The 22208-nt window shown below is 39.3% G+C and overlaps 1 protein-coding gene across 1 annotated transcript in view; it reads left to right on the top strand.

The window, feature by feature from the left end:
• The window catches only part of LOC126092594 (collagen alpha chain CG42342-like), a 614083-nt gene that overhangs the window by 258498 nt on the left and 333377 nt on the right, over nt 1-22208 (top strand). The window contains exon 15 of the mRNA XM_049908319.1: nt 4883-4927. Within this exon, the coding sequence (XP_049764276.1) occupies nt 4883-4927 (45 nt within the window). The remainder of the gene's footprint in view (nt 1-4882; nt 4928-22208) is intronic.

Raw genomic sequence — 22208 nt, 5'->3', positions numbered from 1 at the left:
AAACGTGGCGTGTGCCAAAAAAAAAAAACAAATAAACAGACAGTGAGTACAGTTCTGGCGATACCGTTATCAAATAAATTCACAGCACTAGACGAAGACTGTGATAAGACAACGAACAATGACAAACAAAAATCAGTGACGAAACTTCCAATCGAGTGCACAGTCAAGAAAACATCTAATACGAAAAATAAACCAGTGAACATCAAACGATGAGTTGTTGTACTTGGTGATAGCCACGCCAAGAAAATTGCCGAAAAAATAAACGAATACAGTACGTTATTCTCGGCAACAGGTATGACGAAACCCAGTGCACCTTTGACTGAGATAATTAAGAGCAGCAACTCACTTAATGAGCTATCTGAGAATGATGCCGTCATAATCATGGGTGGAAGTAATGATGCATACAGAAATGAGAGCAAACATGCGACACCATGCGAGGTGGCGCAGTGGTTAGACACTGGACTCGCATTCGATAGGACGACAGTTCAATCCCGCGTCCGGCCATCCTGATTTAGGTTTTCCATGATTTCCCTAAATCACTCCAGGCAAATGCAGGGATGGTTCCTCTGAAAGGGCACGGCCGACTTCCTTCCCTAATCCGATGAGACCGATGACCACACTGTCTGGTCTCCTTCCCCAAACAACCAACCAAACATGCGACTCAGTGTTTAAAAACTACAATACTCGATAGTAAAGTTCCGAACATCATAGATACTAGCTTGCCTAACAGATATGACCTGCAAGACAATTCCATCGTAAATCTGGAGCTTGCAAAAGTAAACAGACAGTTCTACAAAATATGCAAGTCCCAACAAAATGTAAAATTTTTTGATCTTCCAGATGCAAGAGATTTGTTTATGAAACATGGACTACATTATAATAACGCTGGCAAGTCATACGTTGGCAAAATGCTAGCGAAATTAATACAAAAAGACAATGACGTTGCAAGAAAACCAATTGCAATGCAACCAGTTTCGACCAAGGAAATAGATAAACAGGGAAACAATTTCAAAATCGCAGCCACAGCGCCAGCTCAAACAGGAACATCATGTCCAGAAGATGAGACGGTGCCAGAACCAGCCTCAGAACATACAGCAGAGACTGAAATTATCGTCAGGAAAACTGTACCTACTCATCATCGAGATGCTCATACACAGGGAAACTGATGAATGGGGCCAGTTCTTTCCGAATTTGTCCCAATACAATGAATCCAGAACAAGCAGTCAACACTCAGGTGGACGTTCCATTACTTTATAGTCAAATTAGTTTTAAAGACACTCTACCAAATAATGTATGCAGCAGTAGTAATTTCGTTATGCACTTAAACATCAGAGGTCTGTCTGAAGGAATGATCAGGAAGCTGCATGATATAGAAATTTTGCTAGAAAGTGTGAAACAATCTGTGAAAGTAGCCTTAATGAACATTGGCTAAAATCTGAAAATATCAGTCTCCTACTAAATAAACTTACAGGTTATAAACTGGCAACCAGCTTTTGTAGGACCAATGGGTATGGAGGCTCTCGCATACTAGTTCATTCCATGGTAGACTATGATATCAGACAGAATTTTAGCCATCTGAATGAAGAAGGTACTTTTGAAAGTTGTTATATAGAACTTAAAGAGTATAACATACTAATTATCAGCATATATCGCACCCCTGTGTACCATATAAGCTCTGTATTTTTAGATAAGTTTGATACATTGCTACATAAACTAAAATGTGAGAAACTGTACAAGGAAGTGGTTATATGTGCTGACTTCAACATAGATGTAAGGACTGATGACAAATTTTCTTCACACTTAAAGAACCTGGTAGCCACAAACGGGCTAAATCTCAATTTTGATCAGTATACAATAATTACAGCAACCTCTGCAACAGGTATTGACAATACTGTAAGTAGTTATAATTATTATGTAAAAGAAAAGTTTCTTCTAGATTTAGGAGTATCAGACCATAAAGCACTATTTGTATCACTACCGAAGCAAAATTCAGTCTGCACAACAAAAAGATGTAGGAATTTCAGTCAAGAAAATGTGGAAGTATTTTGCAAAAAACTAAGCCAAACCAAGTGGACAGTCAGCAAACACACTTCCACAAGTGACAATTACAGTAACTTTTTAACTGAATTCTTGGGTATATTCAATGAATGCTTCCCTTTTGTAACATTGAGGACCAGGTCCCAAAAAAGTAGATCCTGGGTAACAAAAGGAATTAGAGTGTCTAGTGCTACTAAGAGGAAACTGCATATGGAGGCAAAAGTAAATCGAAGCCCTCAATTTCTTCAGTATATAAGCACATATAAAAAAACATTTGACAAAATAGTTAAACTAGCAAAGCGTACTGCGAATAATAACTTCATTTCAAATGCAAAAAACAAATCAAAAGCTGTTTGGTCTGTTATAAGAAGCGAAGTTGGCAGTGAGGCAGAGAGAAAATGTCCTTCTAAAATAGTGATAAATGGTAGAGCTGTTACAGAACCCAGTGCCATTTGTGAATCATTCACTGACTTTTTCATAAACTGTAACAAACTTGGTGACTGTTCACCACCAAAAACAAAGCCCAATATGGCAGATAGCAATTGCCCATGTTTTAAGTTTTCTCATGTTTCCATCTCAGATGTCATCAAAATCATAATGTCCCTAAAAAATTCAAAATCTGTGGGGTGGGATGAGGTCCCCACTGAAAGAATAAAAATAGTCTGCCACAGTATTGCATATCCATTCATAATCAACCAATCTTTTGATGAGAGATGTTTCCCAGATCGATTAAAATATGCAAAAGTTCGGCCCATACATAAAAAAGGCAAACAAGATGAATTGGGCAACTATAGGCCAATCTCGCTGTTACCAATTTTCTCAAAAATATTTGAAAGAGCTGCATGTGAACAGATCGAAAATCACAATTCATCTAACAGCATTATCCTAGGCAATCAATATGGTTTCAGAAACGGCCGCAACACAATCCATACAATAAATGAATTCATCACAAAAGTCAGCAGATGTCTTGATGATAGAATGTGTGTGTCAGGCATCTTTTGTGACCTGTCCAAAGCCTTTGACACAGTAAATCATGACCTGCTTCTCCAAAAATTGGCATGCTATGGTTTTTAAGGCAAATCTCTTAGCTGGATGTCATCATACTTGGCAAACAGAAAACAAAGAGCACTTATTAACATCAATGGCAAGAAATTTCTCTCTGGCTGGAAAAACACTCAATTAGGTGTTCCACAAGGTTCAATATTAGGGCCACTGCTTTTTCTGTATTATATTAATGATATGCAATGTCAGGTCCAGTCTGATACTATCCTCTATGCAGATGACTCAACAGCTGTAGCCTTTTGTAAAAATGAGGTAGACCTAATTCATCATATTGAACAAACACTTGGGGAAGTGGAGGCATGGGTCAAAAACAATAACTTGACATTAAATTTTACAAAAACAGAAATTGTTCATTTTACCACAAAACCGGCACAGTCTATAAGTGAAATAAGGTATATGGACGAAAAATTAGAGACTGCAGACTGTGTCAAATTCCTTGGCGTGTTAGTCAATAAAAACCTGTTATGGAGTCACTATGTGGACAACATACTGGGTCGACTGAATAGCCTTGTATATATTATGAATATTTTGTATAGTATCACTGATTTAGCTGTAAGAAAAACTGTATATAATGCATATTTTGTTTCAGTCATTAGGTATAGTATAATTTTCTGGGGGTCTGAAAAAACAAATTTACTTAAGAGCTTTTAGACTACAAAAAGAATCATCCGAGCAGAGCAATGGTGGGAGCAAAACCAAAGCAACATTGCAAACCTTTATTTGGAAAACTAGATCTAATGAGCATTCCAAGCATATACATCTATGAAACTCTCACTTTCACGAAAAGAAACCCGCAACTTTTTGAGGGCAAGTTCTTCTTGCATCAATATGATACTAGGTATAGAACGAGCTACATGTTACCTACCCACCATTTAAAATCATATGAAAAAACCCCGTACTGTATGGGCATGAAATTTGTAAATAAAATATGGAAAGATATGGATGACCCAAATGTAAAAGGTACCAAAAGAGACATGGAAAAATATCTGAAAGATAAATGTTACTATAGTGTAGAAGATTTCATGAATGGCAACAATGCATTATAATTATAATTAAAATACCTCTCTGAAGATGTTACACCATATATATTATTAGTTTATTGTCTATTTTTAGTATTATTATATATAGTGTAAAACTGACAAGTCACCTATGTCACAATCTTTGATTGTATAAGACATGTTATGTGATAATAAAACTTGAATTGAATTGAATTGAATGGAATTGAATGGCATAGCACCATCAAAACATCATTGAGAGCCCAACTTCCATGACTGGATTGGCAACTTACGAACAGTTTTAGTTTGTCTCTGTGTTTGTGTGTGCATTTTCATGTGATGACTGTATTGTTCAAAGTGTGTTTTATTTGTGTCAGTGATACATGATAGGTTTTGGGGTCAGATGTACATTAGTTCTGTTTTTTAACATTTACATGTGTTTCCTAAATCTTAAATGTTTATGAATCATTTTTTACCAATCTTTGTTTGTGTCATCTGTCTGCCCATTTAATTTCTTTGATTAAACACATCTTTAAATGTAAGCAGTACTAAATGTCTCCTCGCTTTTAATTTGTTATTTGCTTTAAAAACCAAACCATTATTTTTAAGCTATCACGGTGATGTAATGAGTTAATTAGATTGATACTGTATGTGAGAGCTCCAAGATATTGAGGCTATTTTAATTCTACAAATGAGACATAGGAGAAACACCAGATAGTTAGTAAAACTATACCTATGGACATCTGTGAATGCAAGCAAACTTTGACCTGAAGTTTTCTGATTTGTAGGGCTACCCTGGACAGAAAGGTGAAAAGGGTGACAAGGGAGAATCGGTAAGTAAATAAATTGTGTACAATAAATTCACTTAAAAAACTGTCCAAATATGGTCGAACACCATGGCTGTGACTATACTAAAAATAGTTTTATGATGTTTATTACATCACACTTGAGAGTATATTGATAATCTTGATTAGATTTATGACATTCTTTTCAAAAATCTCTTAAATTTTGAAAGTGGTTTTAATGCAATGTATAATTTCACTGGAAATTTATTCCCAGTTATGAGGCTTTTATTGCATTTATTTTGGTCATAGAAAGTGTTTCATAATACATCCTTAATTAATGAGTTCAGCTCATTTATGAAATTTATTTAGTTTTACATATTCCCTCCTCGCAGAAACTTTATAATATTGATCAGTATAGTGTGTACAGAAACCAGGAAAGCACATATTTAGATTTATTGTGTATGTGTGTTCTGATTTTTCTTTATGAAATAATATAATTTCTGTTGAGCAAAATGGCATTGTAAGATATTAGGCCTTCTCTGTACAGTTAATATAGTGAAAAAGAGATTAATGTAATTCTAATTGAAATATTTATAGTATTTCATGAGAAAACTTATGGTTTCCACAATAAATATGTATTTATTGTTTTGATGGTAAATATGCAATAGCAACTTACTTTAATATGTACTGCTTTTCTTTGTAATATCATTGGTCAAACAGTTTTCTTTCTGATGATGTGTGGGGCTTACTGTCAAAGTGTTTCAAAAATTTAATTTATGGATTCAGTCCCAGTGAACTGACTGAGGTTTTATAGTGTGGCATTAGTAACACATAAGAAGGCAAGTACAGTGGGGCATAAAACTAACAATGGTGAAATAGGAACTACAAAAATATAGAGGACCTCTATTTAATGGCACAAATCCAGCAAATGGAAATTTAGAACTGAAACTCTCTTTTATGTGCATAAGGATTGAGCTTTATTGAAAATCCTTACAAAGAAAGATGACAGTATGCACAGATAAAGGCTCAGCTGGGAGTATGCCAAGGAACTTCCCATGACATGTGGAAATTATGAACTAAATTTTTCAGTGGAAAATGCTAATCAACTTTCAACAGGTAATGAATTGTTAACAATTAAGTTTAATGCTAATTTTAATAATCTCCTAAATCATTGTTTGAAGAAGCTTATAACTATTAAGAAGCTGATATTGTTTGCAATTTGTTGTTAACAGTGTTTCAGAATATGAAGTTTTTGTTAAGGCTTAGAAGACTAAATGAAGTGAGCAATTAAAACTTAGTTTTATAAATGGTAGACTGTTAGAAGAGGAAATAAAACACAATCATTCTAGAAACAGAAAGACATTATTAAATATTTTTTGAAAACATTGTTGGAGAAAGTCAGCAGTCACAATGTAATACACTCCTGGAAACTGAAATAAGAACACCGTGAATTCATTGTCCCAGGAAGGGGAAACTTTATTGACACATTCCTGGGGTCAGATACATCACATGATCACACTGACAGAACCACAGGCACATAGACACAGGCAACAGAGTATGCACAATGTCGGCACTAGTACAGTGTATATCCACCTTTCGCAGCAATGCAGGCTGCTATTCTCCCATGGAGACGATCGTAGAGATGCTGGATGTAGTCCTGTGGAACGGCTTGCCATGCCATTTCCACCTGGCGCCTCAGTTGGACCAGCGTTCGTGCTGGACGTGCAGACCGCGTGAGACGACGCTTCATCCAGTCCCAAACATGCTCAATGGGGGACAGATCCGGAGATCTTGCTGGCCAGGGTAGTTGACTTACACCTTCTAGAGCACGTTGGGTGGCACGGGATACATGCGGACGTGCATTGTCCTGTTGGAACAGCAAGTTCCCTTGCCGGTCTAGGAATGGTAGAACGATGGGTTCGATGACGGTTTGGATGTACCGTGCACTATTCAGTGTCCCCTCGACGATCACCAGTGGTGTACGGCCAGTGTAGGAGATCGCTCCCCACACCATGATGCCGGGTGTTGGCCCTGTGTGCCTCGGTCGTATGCAGTCCTGATTGTGGCGCTCACCTGCACGGCACCAAACACGCATACGACCATCATTGACACCAAGGCAGAAGCGACTCTCATCGCTGAAGACGACACGTCTCCATTCGTCCCTCCATTCACGCCTGTCGCGACACCACTGGAGGCAGGCTGCACGATGTTGGGGCGTGAGCGGAAGACGGCCTAACGGTGTGCGGGACCGTAGCCCAGCTTCATGGAGACGGTTGCGAATGGTCCTCGCCGATACCCCAGGAGCAACAGTGTCCCTAATTTGCTGGGAAGTGGCGGTGCGGTCCCCTACGGCACTGCGTAGGATCCTACGGTCTTGGCGTGCATCCGTGCGTCGCTGCGGTCCGGTCCCAGGTCGACGGGCACGTGCACCTTCCGCCGACCACTGGCGACAACATCGATGTACTGTGGAGACCTCACGCCCCACGTGTTGAGCAATTCGGCGGGACGTCCACCCGGCCTCCCGCATGCCCACTATACGCCCTCGCTCAAAGTCCGTCAACTGCACATACGGTTCACGTCCACGCTGTCGCGGCATGCTACCAGTGTTAAAGACTGCGATGGAGCTCCGTATGCCACGGCAAACTGGCTGACACTGACAGCGGCGGTGCACAAATGCTGCGCAGCTAGCGCCATTCGACGGCCAACACCGCGGTCCCTGATGTGTCCGCTGTGCCGTGCGTGTGATCATTGCTTGTACAGCCCTCTCGCAGTGTCCGGAGCAAGTATGGTGGGTCTGACACACCGGTGTCAATGTGTTCTTTTTTCCATTTCCAGGAGTGTATTTGAAGTTAATTATAAAACAGTCTTGATCACATGGCATGTTTATTAAAAGGTGACCAGTTTTGATAATCATATGATTACCTTCAGATATTCAATCATATTGATGGGCAATGGCTGTGCATAGACCAGGAACTGCTGAATGACGATAGTCAACTGCAGTTGGTTCAGCAGTTCCTGTTCCATGCACAGCCATTTCCAGCAATATGGTTGAATGTCTGAAGATGATCATGTGATGATTGAAACAGTCAGTATTTAATAAACATAGCTTTTCATAAACATAGCTTTTCATAAACATGGCTTTTCTAATTAATTTCCGAAAGGTTAGTAAATGAAGTGTCATCATTTACAGCACTTATTTTGTACCAAATGTTGAGAAAGCACAAAGGAAAAAGTACATTAAAAGCTATGTTTGATGGAAAAAATAAATTGTGACCTAAATACATTTAAAAATATAATAAAAACAACATAGATTGCATAAAATATTTTATTTATGGCCAGTTTCGAACAGTGACTAATAAACCTCAGACCATTGCTAAATGGAGTAATATGTAAGTTATTAGAAGATAAATAAAGATAAACACAACAGTAAAAGACTATAACAATGACATAAGTGAAAGGACAGATACCTTTTCTGACTGCTGGGGTTGGTGGCATGTAGCAATAACAGCTCTAGGCTGGTGTGAAGAGCAGCTGTTGCATGACATGAAGTTGCCACTGCGTAAATGGTGAGAAGTCTGCCCAGCATGATAGCCAGTGGCTGTCAAATATGAATAAAATTAATCATATTTGATGGCCTCTGGCTATTGCTAATATAATGCTGGAGGCAGTGGACAGAGCTCTAGCTATTTATACCACAGCAACTGCATGTCATGCAGCAGATGCTTTTCACAGCTTAGAGCAGTTACAATTGAGTTGACAGACGTTGATGCCTGAGAATTGCAGTTGGCTACGTGCATTTGATTGTGGTTGTATATCAACCAATAAAGTTACATGATTTTGTAAATGTCTCAGTGTTGTCACAGCTCTGCCGACAGCTACTGTTTTCACATGCGGCTGAAAGCTGGCAGAAAAGCTGCAACCTGTCAGCAATCTTCTTACAATGTCTCAGCTATAGTGCTCCATGCCACCAATTCCAGAAGTCAGAAAGGGTATCTCTTCCTTCGCTTCTATTGTAGTTATATGGTGTTTTTACTGTTGTGTTTATTTTCACATGTTCTCTAACAACTTTCATGTTACTCCCTTTACAGAATTTGTGATGGCCTGAGGATGATCAGCCACTGATTAAACTGGTCACCATTTTTTAAAATAAAATATTTTATGTGGTCTAGACTATTTTTATTCAATTCTTAATTGTTTATGATAGCTGATGTTTCCTGATCTAAATATATTTTACAGTGATACAGAAAACCAACTGCATGGTTAAATGATGATGGCATCCTCTTGTATAAAATAATGAAAGAGGAAGCCGCCTGGTAGAATTTTGCACAGAGCATAACTTAATCATAGCTAACACTTGGTTCAAGAATCATAAAAGAAGGTTGTATACATGGAAGAGGCCTGGAGATACTGAAAGGTTTCAGATAGATTATATAATGGAAAGACAGAGATTTAGGAACCAGGTTTTAAATTGTAAGACATTTCCAGGCGCAGACGTGGACTCTGACCACGATCTATTGGTTATGAACTGTAGATTAAAACTGAAGAAACTACCAAAAGGGGGGAATTTCAGGAGATGGGATCTGGATAAACTGACAGAACCAGAGATTGTAGAGAGTTTCAGGGATAGCATTAGGGAACAATTGATAAGAATGGGGGAAGAAATACCGTAGAAGAAGAATGGGTAGCTTCGAGAGATGAAATAGTGAAGGCAGCAGAGGATCAAGTAGGTAAAAAGACGAGGGCTAATAGAAATCCTTGGGTAACAGAAGAGATATTGAATTTAATTGATAAAAGGAGAAAATATAAAAATGCTGTAAATGAAGCAGGCAAAAAGGAATACAAATATCTCAAAAATGAGATTGACAGATAGTGCAAAATTGCTAAGCAGGGATGGCTAGAAGACAAATGTAAGGATGTAGAGGCACATATCAGTAGGGGTAAGATAGATACTGCCTACAGGAAAATTAAAGAGACCTTTGGAGAAAAGAGAATCACTTGTATGAATATCAAGAGCTCAGATGGAAACCCAGTTCTAATCAAATAAGGGGAAGCAGAAAGGTGGAATGAGTATATAGTGGGATTATACAAGGCTGATGTTCTTGAGGACAATATTATGGAAATGGAAGAGGATGTAGGTGAAGATGAAATGGGAGATATGATACTGCTTGAGGAGTTTGACAGAACACTGAAAGACCTAAGTCGAAGCAAGGCCCTGGGAGTAGACAACATTCCATTGGAACTACTGATATCCTTGGGAGAGCCAGCTCTGACAAAAGTCTACCATCTGGTGAGCAAGATGTATGAGGCAGGCGAAATACCCTCACTCTTCAAGAAGAAAATAATAATTTCAATCCCAAAGAAAGCAGGTGTTGACAGATGTGAAAATTACTGAACTATCAGTTTAATAAGCCACAGCTGCAAAATACTAACACGAATTCCTTACAGAAGAATGGAAAAATTTTTAGAAGCCAACCGTGGGGAAGATCAGTTTGGATTCCATAGAAATGTTGGAACACGCGAGGCAATACTGACCCTACAACTTATCATAGAAGAAAGATTAAGGAAAGGCAAACCTAAGTTTCTAGCATTTGTAGACTTAGAGGAAGCTTTTGACAATGTTGACTGGAATACTCTTTCAATTTCTGAAGGTGGCAGGGGTAAAGTACAGGGAGCGAAATGCTATTTACAATTTGTACAGAAACCAGATGGCAGTTATAAGAGTCAAGGGGCATGAAAGGGAAGCAGTGGTTGGGAAGGGAGTGAGACAGGGTTGTAGCCTCTCCCCGATGTTATTCAGTCTGTATATTGAGCAAGCAGTGAAGGAAACAAAAGAAAAATTTGGAGTAGGTATTAATATCCATGGAGAAGAAATAAAAACTTTGAGGTTCGCTGATGACATTGTAATTCTGTCAGACAGTAAAGGACTTGGAAGAACAGTTGAATGGAGTGGATAGTGTCTTGAAAGGAGGATATAAGATGAACATCAACAAAAGCAAAACAGGGATAATGGAATGTAGTCAAATTAAATTGGGTGATGCTGAGGGTATTAGATTAGGAAATGAGATGATTAAAGTAGTAAATGAGTTTTGCTATTTGGGGAGCAAAATAACTGATGATGGTCGAAGTATAGAGGATATAAAATGTAGACTGGAAATGGCAAGGAAAACGTTTCTGAAGAAGAGAAATTTGTTAACATCGAGTATAGATTTAAGTGTCAGGAATTCTTTTCTGAAAGTATTTGCATGGAGTGTAGCCATGTATGGAAGTGAAACATGGATGATAAATAGTTTAGGCAAAAAGAGAATAGAAGCTTTCGAAATGTGGTGCTACAGAAGAATGCTGAAGATTGAATAGGTAGATCACATAACTAATGAGGAGGTATTGAATAGAATTGGGGAGAAGAGGAGTTTGTGGCACAACTTGACTAGAAGAAGGGATTGATTGGTAGGACATATTCTGAGGCATCATGGGATCACCAGTTTAGTATTGGAGGGCAGTGTGGAGGGTAAAAAATCATTGAGGGAGACCAAGAGATGATTGCACTAAACAGATTCAGAAGGATGTAGGTTGCAGTAGGTACTGGGAGATGAAGAAGCTCGCACAGGATAGAGTAGCCTGGAAAGCTGCATCAAATCAGTCTCTGGACTGAAGACCACAACAACAACAGAAAACCAGATTGTATTAGAGAGCAAGAGAAAACAAAAACAGAGTGTAACAATACTGCAAATGTAACAGTGAATTTGCTGGAAACAAATGAAACAGAAGATAGATTTTCTGTCTACCGGAAGTTATGTAGGTCACTAAGCAAGTTAGAAGGAAGGATATGTGCATGACAAAGTAAGGTAGAAGGAAGGACAAGTGGGTTTAGTATCTCGCTGACAAGGAAGTCATTAGAGATGAAGGAAAATTTGGGATTGGGCAGGATGGGGAAGCAAATAAGTTGGATCCTTTTGATGAAATCATCCTCACTTTTGCAGTGAGCAATTATGAGAAACTGCTAAGGGAAAGAAAAAAAAAAAAAATTCTTTTTCATGATGCGACAATTTATGGTGGATGACAAGCTGGAGTGGTATCTGGCCTTAGGAAGCTCAGAATATGCTGCTAAGGAATTTGTTCCTTTAACTAATGGCAGGAAACGTGAAGAGCCAATGGGAATAAAGGGGCTGAGGTGGATATCTTTTTGTTACTGTAAAAGATAAGTGAAGTTTAAAGTTGGTGTCAAAGAAATTTTGATTGAAAGATGTTCTTGTATTGCCAAGAATGCTAAGCAGTGGTGTGCCCTGGGTGTGAACTGTGCTCATGACTTCATTTTATGCAAAATATTTGAACAAGTGATCCAATTGTCTTCTATGGGTACTGTAAGTCCTATGCTTATTTGGTGCCAGGACTCCATGCCTTTTGATGCTCATTTGTTTTCTAGATCTTAGATTCCTATTCCATGAACTGCATATTCTCTCAGTGCTTTACAGGTCTAGTGGATGAGAAGGCGAGTGAGATTCAATAATCTTAGTGCTGGACCTCAAAAGTTGTTTAAATTTAACCCCATGTTCATGATTTATTAGGTTCATCACCATCTTTATTTCATAGACTCATTAGTAAATCTGTCCCAGAAACTTGGTATTTGCACCACACTGCTGATCTCATCAAATTTCATATCATGATTGTGTTGAAAACTTTGTTCAGAGAGAGATGATTTGCTTCGTTTTTTTAGCCAGTTATGTCATTGGTTCCTTGCACCTCTCCTCAGTTATTCTAATATTCTTCCCCAAGTTAGACATGCCACATTCACAGGGAATGTGGTATACACATTGCTTTTGGAGACATAGATCATCTTTAATGTAGCAAATAAGACTTTTTTATCTTTGTTGATGCGGGTAAATTACACTGAATGCCATGTTTCAATAATAGTCTACCAATCTTTCTGGAGATTGTGCCAGCATAAAGCAGAAAAGTGCTTGTGGATTATCTTTCTTAGTCTCAATTCCTATCTAAGGGCTTGATCTGAACACATATTCCACTGGAACAAAATTCATAGACATTGTAATTATTTGGTGAGGCTCTGATGATATGATGGCATTTGAGCTCTATGGAACACTGTTTTTACCATGACATCATTTTTTTGTGGATTTTGATGGCTCAGAGTGTAGAAGTAGATATTAGTGTGCTCCAATTTTCTATACACTGTCTGACCCAGGGATCTATCTGTTCTTCTCTGAAGTATCACTTCAAGGAAAGGTAATGGCCCCTCCTTCCATTGTAAATTTTGTATTAGGATAGATAGAGTTTAAACGTTCCACAAACACTTAAAGCTTTTTAACTCCGTGTGTCTACACTACAAAGGTGTTGTCCATGTATCAGTAGGAACACACTCGTTTGACCATGGCTGATTATAGTACAATATCTTCAAAGAGCTATAAAAGGTTCAGTGAAGTAACTGTCAAGCTTTTTTGCAATTATTTTTGAAGATTCAGAAGTTGAGTGTCTCATAAAGATGGAGGCCATATGTGCATCTTGGGACCAGAGTTGACTGGACAGTGCACAGCTCAAGTGGGTTATGAATGTAGTCTTCACACCTCCCCACACATTCTCTGAGAGTCTGTTTTAGTTATTTCAACAGATGGCATTTAGGTACACCAATATCAGTAACTATGGGTCTTAGTAAACTGCCTTCCTTGTGTATTTTAGGAATCCCATATCATAATAGTGACACAGCTGTTCAGTTTTGGGGACTTTTTATAATATGACATAGTAAATATGACTCACTGAAAAGACATATCATTTTTCCCTCAACTTTACTTATAGGATCAATGGGTGCAAGGATCATCAGCAACACCCCTAACTAAAACTACCAAATAAATCTGCGATCACCAAACACTGCCTTAAATATAACCATGAAATGATGTATAACAAAATCAATATTGTGATACAAACATCAAGTTTATGCAACAGTTTAATTAAGGAGACTAAAGAATTGAAGATGCCTGAAGAAACTTTTTTAATGGTGATGGAGTTTTGATTTTGAACAAGTATTGCGGCATGACACTCAGTTTGTTGATATCTTGCCAGCCATCTCATCCTCCTGAGCTGGAAAAGCTGAAAAACTGTGTGGTCAGAGTCTTACACACTTCTCAAACACATTTGAGCATAGTGTAATGAGTGCTGGAAGTCAAACTTAGCTGTAAGTAGTGGAGCAACACCAACAATGCTTCACAGTTCAGTTGAAGTTAAGAAGTCATGACAGCTCACAGTACCTGAAGAAAATGTGAGTTGATCCTAAAAATGTTGTGCATAAAATGGAAACAACAATTTGGCTATACACCTGAAACCACACCATTAATCAATAACACCAAGAAAACTTGCGAGATCACAAGATTATATTCTTTTCAGTATTTAAATTAGAAGCAATTGGTTATTGCACTGTTGTTGAAAAGTCATTAAGTTCAGTTGTGATAATGTGTGCTGATGCTGAGGTGAATGAGTGCTTTGAGGGATACTTATACTGAGGATAATTTTGTAACATAAATACTTAGGGGATTTTAACTCTGAAAATGGGAAGTACCTCCAATTTGTAACAGATAGGCTGAATTACATAAAGTTTTCAAAACCTATAAATAGATGTTATCACTGTGCTGAAAGGAAACAAATGTGCTTGTTGCATAGTCATTCATGCTCCATCCAGACAGCCAGTTGAATTCTGTGAGCTCTCTACAAAAACCTCTAAAAGTGTATACCACATGTTTTCTTTATCAATTCTTATGTGCAATGAAAACTTTTCGATAGAAAAAAAATTTGGAAAAACTTTGTCCTTTAGAACCATCGTTGCTCACTTGCATATTTTACTCACTTGCACATTTCTTCGGAATTAATGACTAGCATGTTTGAAGCTGTATTATTAAAGTGTTTCATGACTTGTTATTGTATCAGTGGTTACACGTCATGATGTTTTTGGAAAAAGTAATTTTTGAAGGATTATTTTGGAAGTAATCTTCCAAGCCTACATCTTAGTAAAAACAAATGTAAAATACTTTCAACTAAACCTCTAACAAGAGGGGTACAATGGGGTGTTGTGTCTGATGATGGTAGAGGAATAAAAGGTACATTTGCTTTCCTTGGCATAAATGCTAGGCAAGCACCTCTCTTGGGAATATCACATTGATCTTTTATAACAAAAACAAAGAAAGTAAACAGTGACAAGTCCTGGATGGAGCAACAACAGTGTTATGGAAAGGATAGATTGATAGTCATCACAAGAAACAGACGCCGAGTCACAGATAGTCACATTGAAAAGACTAAGATTTCTGCCAAAAGACCTTTGTCAGAAACAGGAAACACACACACACACACACACACATCCACAGAAGCATAACTCACACATCACCACTGTCTCTGGCCACTGTGCACCTGATGTGGATTGCAGCTGCATCTGACATGAATAATCTGAGGTGGGTGGTGTGGAGAAGGAGGGGTCATGGGCAGGGAGTGGGAGGTATAGCTGGGTAGGGGTGGAGGAAGGCGTTGTGCTACTGGTGACAGTGTGCAGAGACATAGTGGGGGACAGGATAAGGCTGCTAGATGCAGAGTAAGTGGAATAGAAAAGGGCAAGGGGCAACGAGAGACATAGAGAAGGTGAAAAGATTAGTGGATGCAATAGTGAAACAGAAGGCATATGTAGTGCTGGAGTGGGATCAGGGAAGGGGATAGGTTGGTGGAGAACAAGGACTAGCAAAAGTTGAGTTCAGGGGGTTTACAGATTTGTTGTAGGGAGGATCCCTACCTGCACAAAAGCTGGTGTTAGTAGGAAGGATCCAGTTAATGTAGGCTGTGAAGCAGTCATGAAGTGAAGCACATTCTGTTGGGCAGTATGTTCAGCAACTGAATGATCCAACAGTCTTAGCCATAGTTTGACAGTTGCCATTCGTGTGGACACACAACTTGTTAGTTGTCATGCCGATTTAGAAATCAGCACAGTGGTTGGAGGTTTGTTGTACATCAGGTGGCTGCCTTCACAAGTAGCCCTGCCTTTGATGAGATAGGAGATGCCTGTGACAGGACTGAAGTAAGTATGGTGAAAGGATTTATGGGACAGATTGTGTGTTTAGGTCTATTACAGAGATATGTGCCATGAGCCAAAGGTTGGGAGCAGGGATGGACAAGGATATTGTGTAGGTTCAGTGGGCAGCAGAATACCACTATGGCAGGGGCAGGATGGATAGTGGGTAGGATTTTCCTCATTTCAGGGCATGATGAGAAGTAGTCAGAACTCTGGCAGGGTATGTGAGTCATTTAGTCCAGCCATTGGTTGTACAGGGGTCTCAGGAGGAGTGCTCATTTGTGGCTGTACGGTGTAAGGAAGGGACATTTTGGTGTGGAATAGGTGGCAGCTGAAAAGTAGAATTATCGTTGATGATTGGAAGGGTTTGGTGTTCTGGAGGTGCTGATGAAGCCATCCTTGATATGGAAGTCATTATAGAGGAAGGTGGATTATTGGTTTGAGGAGGACTCGGTGAAGCAAACTGGGGAGAAGGTGTTGAAGTCCTTGGGGAACATGGATACGGTGTCCTCACCTTGGTCCACATCATGAAGATGTCATTAGTGAATCTGAGCTGGGTGAGAGGTCTGGTTCTGGTATTCTGTGTGGTTGGGAAGGATTGCTTTAGATAGGCCACAGATAGATTGGCATAGGATGGTGCCATGTGAGGGCTCATTGCTGTTCGATGGGTTTGTTTTTAGGGAATATTTTCGAAATAGTGAGATGTCATTATTGAGAATGTTTGTGTAGAGGGAGGTGGCATCATTAATGATGAGCAGGGAGTCAGATGGTAAAGGAACAGGAACTGTGGAGAGTTGGTGGTGCAAATGGTTGGTGTCCTTTATATAGTAGGGGAGATCATGGCTAATAGGCTGAAGGTATTGGTCCATCTGAGCAGATTTGCTCTGAGTGATGGCACAGTAACGAGCCACATTGGGGCATCCTGGGTGGTTGGATTTATGGACTTGAGGAAGCATGTAGAAGGTATGAGTGCAGGGAGTGGTAAAGGTGACGAGAGAGGTAGACTCAGTTGAGATATTTTGGGATGGGCCTAAGGATTTGAGAAGGGTCTGGAATACCTGCTGGATTTCTGGAATGAGGTCACTGTGGCTGGGTTTCTAGATGAAAGGAGCAAAGACTCATAGTAGAGGATAGAAAAAAAATGTCTGAAAGTACATGGGTAATATCAGAAAAAGGATGAACCAGAGAAATCTGACAGCTGGCAGAGTCCTGCCAGGTAATCCCTGTGATTCATAAACACAGTGATGGAGACTATGTCAGCAGATGGTACTATAAGGCCAGGATCCATTTTTAGGTGTTGCATTGTGGTTATTTCTGCAGATGTAAGGTTGATTTCCATGTTGAGACATGATGACAAAGCAAGCTTCGAGGCTAGAAAATTATGGAAAGTTAATGGAGGGGACTAGCAAATGCCGTTAAGGTCCTATACTCCTGATTTACACCTCTACACAGTAGGGAGTGGGCAACATCATTCATGTGGTGGCTAATGTAGACAGGAACCAAGGGATGACCAGGATAACTCATCACCCCAGCATTTGCTGGGCAGGGCACCCTCTTGCCCTGGAAATGAGAAATCATTTCCAAAGTCAGAATGACCAGCTGATGGTCGATGGCATAGGATGTGGAAGACAACAGGAAACCACCATATTAAAGATCGATGGATATCCCAAGCACCAGCAGTAAAACATGCCAGTATCTTCTGTAAAATTTTCCGGAGATAAAATAGTCTACCATTCGGATCTCTGGGTGCAGACTGCAAAAGATACAGACAAGGTGAAGGAAAATAATCCCAATTTTAATAAAGCAACTTGGAATGTGAGAACACTGCTTCAGTGTAGTAAACTAGAAAACCTAAAACTTGAAATGGAATGACTGGAAATTGATATCCTAGGCATATCGGAGATGAGATGGCCCCAACCACGTGATTTCTGGTCTGAAGAATACAGAGTCATCCACACTAGAAATGGCCAGGATAGACCAGAAATGGAAGGGGTTGGAATAATTTTGAGGAAAAACTATGGCTCATGTGTCAAGGGATGTGTGCAATATAGTTCTCAAATAATACTAGTCAAAATTGAAACTAAACCAAAGGACACTGTGATAATACAAGTATACATGCGAACATCCAAAGAAGAAGATGCAGTCATTGACGAAATATATGAAGAAATCAGTAATGCAATGAGAAATGTTAAGGGAGATGGGGGACTGGAATGGGAGTGTAGGTGAAGAGCCGGAGGAAGGAATTGTTGGCAAATTTGGATTTGGATGAAGAAATGAAAGAGGAGGTCAACTAATAGAGTTCAGCTCGAGGCACCATTTAGTTGTTGCAAACACAATTTTCCAACATCACAAATGAAGAAGATACAAATGGAAGGCCCCTGGAGACCTGAGGAGTCAGCAGATTTATTACATTCTAGTGAAAGCACATTTTAGGAACCAGGTAAAAGATTGCAGGAACTATCATTTGTGGACATAGGAAGTGACCATAATCTGGTCCTGATGAAGAGTTCTCTCAGATTCAGGTGTCTGAAGAAGAAGACTGAAAAACTTAAATGGGAATTAGAAAAACTGAAAACCAAGAGACTGACAAAGTGCTATACGCACAAAACAGACAACCTAGCTAAACATTTTCGACATGGTGGAGTACATGAAGACTGGGATGAAATTAAATCTGGTGTACACAAAGCAGCAGAAAAAATATTTGGAGGAACTAAACCCAAAAACAAGAGGAAATAGGTTACAGCAGATTTTATTGAGCTTATAGAAAACAGGGGATCATACGAAATCACAACTGATTAACAATGAAGAGCTGAATACAGAGAAGGCTAAGGAATTTAGTCAATAGAGAAGCTAGGAAAGCAAAAGAAAATTTTCTTGAGGAAATGTGCAAGGAAGTGGAAGAAAATATGCAAAACGGAAGAACTGATTTAGCCTACAGAACAGCAAATAAATTTTTTAACAAAAATAAAACAACACTTTCAGGTACAATAGGAAATAAATAGGGGGGAATGCTGTTTGGTGAATACATGGTGAAGAGATGGGAAGAATACATTGAGGAGCTGTATACCGGAACATCTTTTTTGGAGGAAGTAATAGGAAGAGAAGAGCAAGTAGACGAAGATGACAAGGGAGACGACATTCTGCAAGAAGAATTTGACAAAGTTCTAAAAGAACTACAGGACAACAAAGCAATGGGTATTGATGACATCCCTGCAGAACTAATAAAAAATGCTGGTTCAGCATGAAAATGGTTCTGCTTGAACTTATTAGGTCCATCTATAACACAGGAGAGATACCAACAGACTTCCAGAAATGTGTCATTGTTCCTATACCAAAGAAGGCAGCAGCTACAAAATATGAACAGTACCAAACTTTAAGCCTAATATCACATGCATCAAAAATTCTTGTAAAAATAATTCTGAAGAGAATTGAAGATAAAGTGGAGGATATGCTGAGTGAAGATCAGTTTGGTTTCAGAAGGGGATTGAAAACAAGAGAAGCGATTCTGGCACTGAGGCTCCTTATCGAAAGCAATTACAGAAAAATAAACCAAGGTACTTTGCCTTTGTACACCTGGAAAAGGCATTTGATAAAATTGCTTGGCAAGAGATGTTCAGAGTGCTGAGGAGAAATGGAAAGAAGTACAAAGATGTCCATGTGATACTTAGTTTCTATAAGAATGGGGCAGCAGTGATTAGGAACTGTCACCAGGAACAAGAAGCAAAAATTAGAAAGGGGTAAGACAAGGATGGTTCGAGAAACTACTGAGGTGGGGATCAAAACTAATGGGCAGAAGATAGACATGCTACGTTATGCAGACGATATTGCTATAGTCATGGAGACAAAAGAAGATGTAGAGAAAGTCCTCAGAACAATGGAAAGGATTCTGTGCAATCAGTGTGGAATGAGAATAAACAAGAAAAAGACTTAAGTGATGGTATGCAGTAAGAAGCAGAATATGAACCTCTGAGAATGAGAATTGGAAGAGAGGAGCTGGAAGGGATAGAGGCATTTACCTACCTGTAAAGCAAAATCAAACAGATGGTAGAAGCTGGAAAGAAATTGTGATCAGAATGCAACAGACCAAAATTGCATTTAATCTGAAGAGTAACTTACTCACCAGCAAGAACATCAGTCTAAAAATAAGGAAACATATTATGAAAGCTTTCGTTTGGAGTGTGGACCAATATACAGATATGAAACTTGGACAATAGGAATAGAAGAGAGAAGATGGTAGAGAGCCCTGGAGATTTGGTGCTATAGAAGGATGTTGAAGATCAGCTGGAGAGACAAAGTAACAAATGAAGAGGTGCTTAGAAGAGTACAGGAAACCAGGTCTCTGTGGAGGCACATCCAAACAAGAAGAGATAAACTTGTAGGGTACATCCTAAGACACAACGACATCATTGGAACAATAACAGAAGGAGCTACTGTGGGAAGGAATCAGAAGGGATATCGTGCAACAGATCATGAATGATGTTGGATGTAACACGTACGTGGAAATGAAGAGGAAGGCAGAAAGAAGAGAGGATGGTGCTCTGCTGCAAACCAACCTCAGAGTTGAACACTAAAAGAAGGAGAATGGGGTGATTTGGGGGTAGTGGGGAAGGATCATGAATTGAGTGAGACAAGGTTCAGTATTGGTTTTGGATTGAGCCTGATTAGTAGTGTTGGTGGTGAAAAAGTGTTTTCACTGTGGGAATGGGAGGAGAAGAGCAGGTCTTTTACAAGTCCAGCATGATTGAATTCTGGAGTGGAACAAAAGTTAAAGCCTTTGGAAAGGACTGCTTCTTCTGTGTGACTGAAGCTTTTTTAGCACAGGGTCATGGTCTATTTGGGCCTGGGTTCTGAGGGTGTGGTAAATTTATTAGTTCTGTGAGGTGGAGACTTTTGGCTATGAGGGGTTGTGAGGGAAGTTTGAAGGCTCTTGTAGAGACAGTGGACAGTGGTAGTTTAAGGCAGAAGTTGAAGGTGAATAGGTTGGAGAGCTTTTTGAAATGGTATTGTGCAAGCTGCCCTAGTTCCTGGAGTGCAGGAGTTTTCAGTCTGGGAGATGGAATGCAGGAATTTGGGATTGTAGAGAAGGAGAATTTTGCGGGTGGAGAGGAGGTATTGCAGGGAGGTTTGCACCTGACTTGTATGGCTTTGAAGGATTAGGTTGGTGAGTTCTATGGGCTGATGGAATTTGACCAGATAGCGGTCTTGTGGAAGGAAGGATTGCATGTGGAGTAGGGTGATTTGATGGTCAGGCCATTTTCTTTTTGAGAGAGGGTGGGGGGAATTCCATGAGATAAGCAAAAATGCAGGAACAGTATGTTGGACTGGGTCCTGGCTAGGGAGAGGGAAATTTTTCAGTATTGACGCAATTGGAAGGAGCAAGGATACATTGTGGACAATAGAAAAAAAAAAGAGTGAAAGCACATGGGAACATCACAAAAAGGATGAAATAGATAAAGTATGAGGAAAAAAGGTGAAACCTGAGGAAGTAGGGCCAATAATGGAAGATGAAAATGAACTAAAATCCATGTGAAAACATAATGAGATTAAAGAGAAAAATATATAGAGAGACAATAATTGTGGGTTGCAGATCAGTGGATGGATATGTGTGAAGATAGGGAATAGCAAGTGTAAATCGATTAAGTGAGATCAATATGTGCATGCTGAAATTAAGGAAGAGAGAGACAGGACGGGTGTGACTAGGTATGGGTTCCTCGAGTTCATGTGGCACAGGAAGGTATGGAAGCAAGAGTGAGGGAGGAAGTGTGATCAGTTTGTACGTCTAGGAGTAATTGTATTGGCCAGAAGAATGTTCGACGTGACATGCTGTACCAGCAACCTGAATGGTCATGTTGCCATGTGTTGTACACAAAGAGACACAGAGCATGTGCATTTTAGAAGGTGACTGTAAAATACAGGAAAGTAGAGAAAGATAAGGATGGTCACTGAGTAAAGTAATGTGTTAGAGAATAATAACATAGGAAAACTGCAGTGGGTTGTGAGATGAAAGAAATGTAGTTAGGGACTGTCAACAATGGAAAGTCCAGCATGATACAATAACAAGATTATGAAAAGGACAGATTGCTATTCACCACATAGAGGAGTTGTGAGTCACTGATGGCACAATGAGAAGACTGCTAACCATTTAAACTTTCAGCAAAAAGGCTATCTCTGGAAGAAAAGGTTATTTTTTTTATTTTTTCAGTGAAGATATGTAACAAATTTTAAGTCATGAGAAAATGTGTATAGTGTGCTTTGTATTAGTGTGTCCATATCTTACAC

Source organism: Schistocerca cancellata, chromosome 1 (genome assembly GCF_023864275.1).
Source record: "Schistocerca cancellata isolate TAMUIC-IGC-003103 chromosome 1, iqSchCanc2.1, whole genome shotgun sequence".
In the NCBI taxonomy this organism is placed as follows: Eukaryota; Metazoa; Arthropoda; class Insecta; order Orthoptera; family Acrididae; genus Schistocerca; species Schistocerca cancellata.
This window is presented reverse-complemented; position numbering and strand designations above follow the sequence as displayed.